This window comes from Phoenix dactylifera, unplaced genomic scaffold, assembly GCF_009389715.1.
Source record: "Phoenix dactylifera cultivar Barhee BC4 unplaced genomic scaffold, palm_55x_up_171113_PBpolish2nd_filt_p 000655F, whole genome shotgun sequence".
Lineage (NCBI taxonomy): Eukaryota > Viridiplantae > Streptophyta > Magnoliopsida > Arecales > Arecaceae > Phoenix > Phoenix dactylifera.
In genome coordinates this window covers 271,022-282,522 of record NW_024068045.1, presented here as the reverse complement: position 1 = coordinate 282,522, position 11,501 = coordinate 271,022, and the positions used below count along the sequence as shown (strand labels likewise).

Here is an 11,501-nt window from a genome sequence, read left to right as displayed (position 1 = left end):
ATATATATATATATATATTGTTGGTACAAGTACCACCTAAAGAGATCTAAACAAACACCTTAACAAAAATTTAATTAAAATTAAACATCCCCCAATAATTTCTAATGTTTTCCTAAAAATTCTACACAGCTCCTAACTGGTTTGAAGAGGACACCTAAGCCTCCAATCCGGTCTAGTAACCTTAGTCGACCAGGTAAGCTCGCAGGTAAGTGGAGGGGTCACGATGCGTGTAGCAAAGGTCCTACTTAAAACCCACTTTCCTCGAACAGAAACTGTCTCCCTTCAATCACTTAAAGGGACAAAGCTTGCCTAGACATCGACCGGGCCACAGAGCGAAATTGGTGCAACTTTCAGTGGCCTTCGTCCTATTGAGCTCGAATATCCTTAGAGGCCAACGTCTAGTTGATTTTAATTAGGCTTAGGATATTGATGCACTGGGATGATTTTTGGGCTAAGGACGAGTGATGAAATCCCAACCTTATCTTTTTAATGGGTTCAACCCTTAGATTATTTTATGCAAATGCTTTATACTATATGCAACAATTAAGAAGATTTTTAACATTTTATGTCATGACATTAAATTGCATTTGAATAGTTGATCAAGCAAACTAGCTAAATTAATTTTTTATTTCTATTTATTTTTTATTTTATTTTTTTATTTTATTTTTTTAACAAGAGTAAAATTTTAATCTAGGAATTATTAAAATAGGACTAGTATAAACAAAACAGGAAAATTAATTTAAATACTCACGGCCGGAGTTCGTTCACTCCGGGAATCCAAAAATGTGATCTTGATCTTTCTCGTTACTGTTCCCGCTGTGTCGCCCTTGAATCTGTAAAGATTTGAAATTTCAGCCGTGTTAAAAATAAAGAAATTGAAGAACTAGAAATTAAAAATTGAAATTTGCAGCCTTGTTCTCATTCGCACGTTGCAAATCCCCGGCAACGGCGCCAAAAACTTGCTACGTCTTTAATCTTGCTCTTTTTTAAAAGGAAAATTAAATGTAGAATACCCCAAGTATAGGGTGTAGCAAAGTAATATTCTCGGTGAGTCCAAAATCGAATCCACAGGGATTTGACAGTGAACAAAAACTAAAGGCTAAATAAATGTAGCCGTGTTAAAAATTTCAGCTTTGTGTCGCCCTTGAATCTGTAAAGATTTGAAATTTCAGCCGTGTTAAAAATAAAGAAAAATTGAAGAACTAGAAACTAAAAATTGAAATTTGCAGCCTTGTTCTCATTCGCACGTTGCAAATCTCCGGCAACGGCGCCAAAAACTTGCTACGTCTTTAATCTTGCTCTTTTTAAAAGGAAAATTAAATGTAGAATACCCCAAGTATAGGATGTAGCAAAGTAATATTCTCGGTGAGTCCAAGATCGAATCCACAGGGATTTGACAGTAAACAAAAACTAAAGGCTAAATAATATTCGGTTTGACAAAAATATAACTAAGGCATCAGGATTCAGCCTAGCACTTCATCATGCTTTTCTTAAAATTACCTATTATCTCAGTTAGATCTGAGTAAAGACCCAACCGGAAAGTGAAGCAGTGAAAATACCAATTAATCGTTAATAAAATAGATTTAGTTTTATGGGCAGCATTACAGTAATTCTATTTTAAACTACAGGGATTTCTAAGCATCTGTTATACCCAGGGAAATAACAAATCAGAAAAATATATAAGTTTGAAATAATTCTTATAAATCTACTACACCATAAATCAAAACATTAAAAACTCATTGATGATTAGAAAAAATACACGAAGAAAATGCTAGGCTTTTCCCTAGCCTTAGCTAAAAGAGATTTAGCTACTCATCTGAGATGGAAGCATATTTGTAAAAGGGATTAGCAAAGAAAAAGAATAAAACATAAACTCTTTCTCCTTTTCATTTAGAAACAGAGCATTTTAGTCTCTCCTTCGTGGCCTCCCAGGGGGATGTAATCAGTTCTCAAAAAGGAATGAAAGGTGGTTCCCTAGATTAAAAGCTTGGAGTCGAATGGAACCCCCCCTTTCCTCCACCGTATCCTCTTCCTCGCCCGGCTGGGAAGATCAGAAGAAGAGATGCGGATGTTTGGCTTCTGAGTTCCTCCTCCTTCTTTGCTCCGTCCTCCCTTCCTGATCCGTGGCCTCCTCCTGTCTCGCCCTCCACCTGATAGCCCCTCTTCAATCCCTCTCCCCGGCTGCCTTTTATAGACACCTTCAGCGTGTTGAAGGTGTGGCTGGGAAGATGGAAGGGTGCTGGAAGATCACGGTTGCAACTGGATGCGGATGTAGGGGCATTGGCTTCGGAGTTGGATCAGGGACGCGGCTGAAACGCTTGGAAGGAAGCGAAAACGTGGGATGAATGAAGTCTGGATGCCATGTATCGTTTGGAGACTCTTCAGCTACTGGGATGATCATCTGGAACGTTGGGAAGTTTTGAAAACGAATGGTTGCTGGGAAGATCATCTCAATCCGAATGGTTGAAATTGGATGCTGGAAGCGTTTTGAATCTGCGGGCGTTCTAGGAATCTGCTGGAACACATGGGGAGTTGGAATTTGTTCTCGAAACAGGGGAGACGGAAGGATGCTAATGAGATGCCATGATGCTTGGAGAGCATGGAATACGCGGGGGCGATGCATGCTCTGTTCATTGGGGATGTGCTTCACGGGTAGATGGGATGAGAAGCTGGGAAGACATTTATGTTGGGATTCTTGGGAAGTTGAGAAGACTTCTCGGCTGGGAGGAAACAGGGGAATGTTGCTGGGACGGTTCCACTGGGGTGTTGCTTCACGAATGAAAGAAAGAGCCAGTTGGGAGACGGGAAGTCAAACGGTTGTTGGGGAGCTTCGGAAGACCCGGACACGTTGGGACGACTCCTCTTGGTGTCGGATTGGACGTGTTCTGATGCATGAGAGCTTTGTTCCGAAACAGAGGAGGTGAGATGGATGTAGCCACGGACGGTTGGAAGACTTTGACGTTGGGAAGTTGCTGGGAAACGGATACTTGGTTTGAGAAGCAACTGAATTACTTTGGGACACTCGAGACGGCTCGGGGACACTTGAAGATGTTGGTAAATCACTTGCTTCAGCCCGTTGACGTGGATGCATGGGAATTTTAGGTTAGGAACTATTGAGTCGCCTCATTACAGACACTGGAGAATTTGTTGAGCTCGGGCTGCCAGGCATTGGGCTGAAACCCAGCGTTTTTGGGTCTCTTGAATTACTTGCACTCAAACATAAATAACACATTAATTAATTAATTTTATTAACAAAAGATTAGCTATAATACTAATTAAAATGGTATGAAGATTATACTTTTGTGCTCTCATCACACTGAACAACTATTAGCTAGACGATATCAATATGTAATAACTGATTGGGTACAGATGAAAGAGAGACTCAAAGAAAAATACCCACCCCGTAACTACCAGGACGATCTTCTTAATCGATGGAACACTAAATCCATATTTGTAAGGCATCCTGACACACAAAGCACTTCCACATGCCCTAATTCCTCAGGGCCTAAACCTTCTATAAGGTCCACTACTTCTAGGCCCCCTCCTACTGCCCATGTCCCAAACCGAGACACTAACGACAAGGAAATTCTTGGTGAGCCTCCCAAATCACATTCCAAAATTTGGTGTTACAAATGCCAAGATTTTGGTCACGTTGCCTCCCAATGTGTTAACAAATCTTTCATTATTGTTCAGCAAGAGCAGGGAGGTGACACAGATAACTTAGAGGAACAAATCTATGAACCAAACTTCGATGACATTCAGGCCACTGAGGAAGAGTGTGATGACAAACCTGAAATCCTAGGATGCACCCACACTACACCTAGCTCGCTTGCACAGTCAGATAGCGAGTCTGACAAGTCCACCATGGGTGTAGTTGAATATGCCCTCGCACAACCCATCGAAACTGATGTTAGGATTTCTGAGCCTGTATATGCATTTGCGCAACACATTCATAAGCTGCATCAGGAAATCCATAAGGACATTCTTGCATGTATTGCTAATATAAGATGCAAGCTAATTTTCATGCTCAAAATTTTAAACTTGGGGTTACGTAATGATCCGTCTTAAGGAATTGTAGTCTCTTAGTATTGGACCATTCAGGGTGTTGCACAAAGATGGCACTGATGCCTATGCCATTGACTTTCCATTTGATTTTGGTCATAGCCTTACTCTTAATATTAAAGATTTGGTTGTAATCCCTGTTGACTCTTTTGTTGCACACTCTCCTGCACCTGATGTTTATCCTATTATTGATTCCATGCCTTCTTCTTTTCCTTTTCTCCTCCATCGAGCACGGAAAGAGTATATTGATTCTGTTTTAACTGAGCAAATAGTTTTTGACAATGATGGAGACATTCAGCATTTTCTGGTTCGTTGGCGTGGACGACCAAAGTTCGGTTACACTTAGATCCAGCACGAAGAAATACCGCCAATTAACTCGGACTTGTTGGGGCTTTACCGAGGCTTAACCAAGCCGCTTTCATCGAGGTCAACTTCTTTCCACCCGGGAAGAGTTGGTGCGGACACTAGTGCCAGGTCGGACGGTCGCCACAGGATGCAGCTAGCTTAGCGGATCCCAGCCGATTCAGCCAACCCGATTTTATTTTGGATTAATTTATTTTAGTTGGATTTATTTTATATCGATTGGGTTTATTTGCTTATTGTCATTTGGGTTTATTTGCATATTGTCATTTTAGGGCCTTTTTGGCATTGTTTTATTTGTAGGGGTCTATTTATTATTTTATGACCCTATATATATGGGTCCACCCTCATGTTTAGGATTTGATGAATGATGAATGAAAATTAGCCTCCTTTCTTTCTGAAATCCTGGTATGAAGCCATGGCTAGAGCTAGGTGAGAAGCCTGGTTCTTCTTTCTCCCCCTCCTCTTCTCCTCTTCTTCCTCTTCCCCCTCCTCTTCTTCCCTCTTCCCTCTCCTTCCTGCAATTGTCCTGCATCAACTTCCTTGCTTAACAATAAAATCCTAAAGAAGAAGGTTATCAATTCGTCAAGCAAACCATCAAATAAGATGACTTATTTCAAACATGAAAAGAATAGGCATAAAACTTTACATATAGTTCTAATACAAATAAATCAAATAGTAAAATTATTACTATTAAACAGATTTGGGTTCCAAAAGAAACCATATGCACTAATCCCCAAGGACCCAAGCAAGCTTGGGTATCTAAAATGAAAAACTGAGATTATTTTGCAGATGTGCCAAAGCAACCCTTGAAACTCATGTGAAACTCTTATTGGGTGCCATGACATATGACTTATAGGTAAAATTTATTTCACCTTTTGTGAAGGTATGAATGTAATTTATCATGTTATCAATATATCATTCATTTCTTATATGATTATTTGAAATGTATTATAATTTGCCTTATAAGTCTCATATGTGCATCATATGTTAAATCATAATCATCTCAAATTGTTTCAATCATAAATAATTAATGTGTTATGATCATAATGAGAAACTCTCTTAAAAAGTTTTGTAATAAAGGTTTGTTTTTTCTTTTACAAGTAATTTTTAAGACTATTCTAAAATCTAAAATCAATAAATCTTATCTTTAAAGTGTTTCATTGAGCATAATCACTGTATCCTTGATTGCATGATTAATATCTTTCTATATAATTATCTCAAATTTTGCTAATTAATTTTAACACATCATATTTAATTTGAGTATAAAAATCTTTTAAAGCATGAATATTAATTCTTTTGAACTATCTCTCATAAGTCAAAATAAAATCTGATTTGCTCTAAAAGAAGATTGTTTATCTCCCTGAAACATGATTATTTATGTTGAAAGTTGAATAATAATCAGAATTTTGATTGCAACAACTGTTTAAGATAATTTGATTAAAACTTAACTTGTTATCTGAACATAAATCAATACATTTTGGATTAAAAATCTTTTTGAAAAATCCAAAAAAGAAATCCTTATGATGAATATCTTAAACAAACAGAATCCAAGAAACTAACATGATTTTGAAAATAATCTATTGCCTCACATGCTTGTTCTTGAACCATCTTGCTTAATGAAATTGTCTCTTTGGTTCAATTAACCTGTGTTTACTTATCTTTAAACAATCTCTTGAGTAGAGTGACTCAATATTCAATTATTGTTATATCTTATGTTAATTAGATTAAAATTAATCTGCTCATTTGTCTATTGCCTAATAGTTTTAATCTTGATTAGATTAGAATTAATCTGTTACTAAGGTTAAGTTCCACTGTGCATCCATATAATTTAGCTTAATTAACTCAAAAGTTTAGAAGTAATTAAAAAAATTTAAAAGCCCAATTCACAACCCCCCCCCCCCCCCCTCTCGGGCTGCATCTATAGGCAACAAATCAATATTTAGTTTAACTTATATCGTTAAGTTTCTGGTATGGATACAAATTGATGTATTGGTCAAGATAAAAACCTTGGTAAGGAGCAAGAGACACTCTTTTCCTTCCATCCTTATAATCACCTTGCATTTAAAATAGATTCTTGTACTTAGGTTAGTCTCATTCATATTATCACACTAAATTCTTTTTTTGGGGGGGAGTTTTTATAGGAGAAGGATAGTGGCAAATCCATCTTCTTCCGCACCATTCTTCTTGGTAAACATCATTTTATTGTCAACTATCACAAAAAAACCCCTAGGCAGAGTATACACTGCCTCTGGGGGGAGCAACACACAGGTGGTGCAGCGGGGGTCCCATAGCCAAGACTTGGACACCTTCTATGTAGTTCATGGGTAATAAAGATCAGCAACAAAACCTCCCAGTTGATCATGGTTACAGTTCATCATGTCTTTATTGAGATCACAAAGACTAACAATTTATTGCATGTTGGTCAGGGTCACGGTTCATCTTGCCTGTACAGCAAACATGTAGGCTAACAACTTACACCTCCTGTTGGCCAAGGTCCATTTATCACAGTGATTGACTGAGAATTTGAAATATTAACAAAATACAGTTCCCATGTAACTTATGGAACTATGGAATTTTTAGAATAACAATAAGTAACTTTCATAAAATCATAACCATAAGCAATGAGTCACATTATCATAAAAAAGCGTTCAAAAAAGCACAACCACGTAATTTCAATGAAAAGAACTAACTTCAAGGTTGCTGATAAAATGGACAAATAAATTAAATTTTCAAAATCTTCAGATGTACTATTTATATAAGTTTACCACTTATTCCTTTTCAATTATGGTAACTAGGAGCCTTAAGGGCAAATTTCATCTCAAGCCAAATCTCGAGCACAATCTTAACGAAGTCCAAATACAACAAAAACTAACCATAACGACCTGAATTTACAAATTTGAATTGTATAATTTTTAAATAGCTGATATACCTCATATGTAGAGATATATTGTTCAGAATTTAATTTGTTGTACTCCACTGTATGAAAATTAAAAAATATAATTTTTATTTGGAGAAAATAAGTCACAAAAATGTAATGTGCAAAAAAAATTAATCAAAAAAAATTTATTGTCCAGTAATTTATTGTACAGAAATTAAAATATAGAACATTCCATGAACAAAACTAGTGTTATAGAAAGAACATATATATATATATATATATATAATTAGATCTAGACGTTTTTCCTAATGGTTGACCCAAACCACTCGAACAAAGCTCATGTTCCGGATTAGATCAAGACTTAGACAGAGATTCTCTCTCGAAGCCTCTTTTTCTCTCTAAGCTAAACCTAGAGATCATAGTTCAAAGCCCTGGCTTCCTTTTAGCTTACATCCAAGTTGACCCCTAGGTGGACGCCCTACACTGCCTCAATACTCAAACAGTATTCCGGACTATTAATTTAACCCCAGCTAGATTTGACCATTTCTGATCTTTACCGTTAGATCCACCTGGCTCGGACTGATCAGATCTGTAGGGCACAATCACCTGACCGAACTGATCTGGAGGCATGAGAACGCTCTCTAGCAATATTTAATTTTGCTTTCTGGAATGATGTAAAATTAATAATATTTTAATGATATTAAATTGGTGTACCTGACTTGTTTGTCTGAAATAGGATTTAAAGCGAAAAGAGGTAAGTAGCCTAATGCTTCAATATGTGTTTTCCAAATTATTTGATAAAAAAATTTATTAGGCAAGTAACCTAATGCTTAAATGTGTGTTTTCCAGATTATTTGGTAAAAAAATTTATCAAATTCTGATATCTATTTTGTACTTAGTTAAATGGGTCAAGCATGTTAATGTTATGATAGTAATTATTTTAAATTATGTTATATATTATGAAATTTGAAAAATATGACTGGGCATATTATGAAAAATCTATTTTGTACCTATGTATTCTCAACATGGCTATGATCTGGCTCTATCAATGGGGATTATTCGTTGGCCCTGTCGACTTATAATATGTGAGAAACTAGTTTCGACACTGCACCACAGAAGATTAGAATAGTGGTATTTGGACATTGTGGCCACTGGTGGTTAATAATAAGTGTTTTTGGCATTTTGTGCGAGCCATACTACTAGGTTACGTGGCCATAGCCTATTGATGTTGGAATTCTGGTATCAATTTTTATAAAAATAATAATAAATTTCAAAAGAATATATATATAGATACGTTTATTGATGATTTATTTCCAAGTCAATATTTTATGCTTTAAATAAATATTGGCATGTTTTTTTCAATTTGGGGTATTATGTTGCTTACTCGGCTAGTGTAGTTCATCATCATGTTTTCTCTATTCCTCAAATGCAGATACATGATCGCACAGGATTGGGGAATGTGCTAGATTTTCTAAAGATTCTTTAAGTTAGTAACATTTTAGTTTGATTAGTAAGAGTATTTCATTTGATTTATGTTATTAGTTGGCACATGTGGACATATCTTATGTTGGAACTTTGTAAAATTGCTTTGAATAATTTATTGATTAAATAAAATTTTAAGATTTATTATTGCTTTGATCTGATCTGTAGCTTTGTATGTCTGCCGTATAGGCACCATACAGACATGCAGAGTCTGTTGCGCTCCGAGTTTAGGGCATGACACAAACTAAATATAAAAGTTGAATCGCATGCAGATATTAAACTTCTCTATTCAGTCCAATTCAAATATGGATTAAATCTGATTCAGTCCAATGCGACAAGGAATCAATTGGACTTCTTTTTGACCCAATACAGATACCGATTTAAAGTGGGGTAGCCAATCCCGATCCAACCCTACTCTACTCATGGTCCAATTTTCAATCCCTTCGAAATTGCTGTTTTGAATCAACCTAGAAGAACTTGGAGTCGACTTGAACTAGGAACACCAGAGAAGTTCGTCTCCTATAACATATAAAAGTTGACTCGAACTAGGAATAACAGTATCTAAAATACTTACATATAGACACGTATCCAATATCCGGTGGAGTTAGAATCAGAAAAACGAGAGTTGATCAACCCATGGAAGACTTTCCGAGCTTCATTGAGAAGGAAGCCCTAATTTCTTTTTTCTTGGAGAATGCCACGAGCTTCTCCTCCGACGCTGCTGTCAAGTATCTGCAGGCGACTAACTGGAGGTTGGAGGATGCTTTAGAACTATTTTTCTTGTTTCGTCCATCATCTTATCTCATATATCATGGTTCCTTCCACGACCCCAAGGTGGAAGCCCATTGTGGGAATAGGTGGCTGCGTGTAAACCTGCAAAACATGGAGGAATTCAGTTCCCACGTGCTCAACCGGGATACATGGTCGAACGGAACGATAGTGAACATGATTCAGGCGAATTTCGTCTTCCGGCAAGGGAACCATGACACTGATGAGGGGAAGAAGGTCTGCACCTACTACAATTTGATCTCGTCGCCTGCAATTCCTGTGATCAATCCCATCACCGGCCGGAAGATGAGGTCATGAAGCGCATGAGATCAGCGGAGAAATTGTTAGAGGATCTACTCCCGTTTGTGGATGACGGTCCAAAGGAGCACCTAGTTCGGTTTATGTGAGGTACTTCTGTTGGATCAAAGAGCCTGGAATATGAAAGTAACCTCACCTTTGAAGAAGCAGGCTTGTCAAATTTCATAATTTCAATGGTTTCGAAATGAGAAGGGATTATTGGGTTTTGATTTTTATGGAGTGCAAAGTTCACGGTGCCTTGTTATCGTTAGTTTTGTAGGTGTGGTCTTAGGGTTATATACTACGTAGTACAAAGTGTTTTTTGAGATGGTAATGTAGTGGAAAGTTGATGTTTTCTTTTGTTTGTTTGTTCTGTAGTTGTGGTCTTACGATGCCTACTGCAAAGTACGTACAGCTAGGCCTGGATATTTGTGGAAAAAAAAAGGTGCGTGAAGAAGGTCCTCGTTTTTGATGATATGAAGTTATTCGAAGGTTATGATTCTTTTTCTAAAGACTGGTTGATTTTTTTATTATTTTTTTTCTATAAATGGAAAGACTTTTAGTTGATCACAAGGCAACAAAAGGCAACAATTCCTTGAAGAGGTTTGGAGGCGACATTGTTAACATTACAAAAACTTGAGAACGATGGAATACGTAGTGTTTGATAATTGCATCGGTATTTATCTTTCTATTAGCTTACCCTTTTGATCTTCATCTAGTTATTGAAATTATTTCTCGAAAAAACTTAACCCTTTATTAATAAAGCTATCAGGGTAGGGTTAGCATTTACTTAACACAAAGAAGGTCAGAGAATTTATCTAAACAATTAATGTAACATCCCACGACTGAGGCCGCAGCAACCATCCCATTTTTCTAAAAAAAAGTCTCCTCACAAGCATGTAAATCAACATCATGTCATAAATCAAGCAGCGAAATAATTAATCAATTAATGAAATCTAAAATTTAAATAATGAATAATTTGGACATTAATCATCAATAATTTGGATAGTAGATATATTAATAATTTGGAATATTGTATACAATGTTTTCTGTTTTCCGAATTGTATAAATTTTTATTAATCATTTTTTTCGTTCTTGTTTCTCATATTGTTTCTTATACTCGTTTCTCTACCCGGTAAGTATGCAAGCTGGCGGGACTGTCTTGCAGCGGATTGCACATGGCAGGGATAGCAGAGTGTATAAAATCCAGCCGAGTGGTATGCCGGTTTAGATTTGGCTCATTAGGACCTATACCATATGTCATGCATTGTGGTCGTTTTTGACCCTTTTGTTTCAAACACAAAAACTAAAAATTTAAAAAATTGACCTCCTTACCAGCTCACTTCTTAGCACGAAATTAGATTTAGTTTCTTGAAATCATGCAAAAAAAGAGCATATAAAGATTCAGAGGCCTGCTCGGTTTAATGATTTCAGAAATTAGTGTTCAACCTGCAATCCATCCATGATATATATCATTGCCAAGCTGCTAAACTTACTATCGGTGTCTCATCTCCTTTCTTTGCCCTATTCTGAATCCCAAGCATTGTTAACTATAATGTCAAAGGTCTGAGGCTTTTCTCTAGCATTGACAATTTATTCTGATAAAACTCATCATTCTTAAAAAAAAAAGAAACGGATAATGCATTCATTG

The 11,501-nt window shown here is 36.6% G+C and overlaps 1 protein-coding gene across 1 annotated transcript; it reads left to right on the top strand.

The window, feature by feature from the left end:
• The first annotated feature begins 9,421 nt into the window (after nucleotides 1-9,421).
• On the top strand, nucleotides 9,422-9,871 carry LOC120106832 (plant UBX domain-containing protein 7-like). Its single transcript, XM_039119888.1, has one exon. It carries the CDS (start codon nucleotides 9,422-9,424, stop codon nucleotides 9,869-9,871), a length of 450 nt encoding a protein of 149 aa, XP_038975816.1.
• The last annotated feature ends 1,630 nt before the right edge of the window (nucleotides 9,872-11,501 follow it).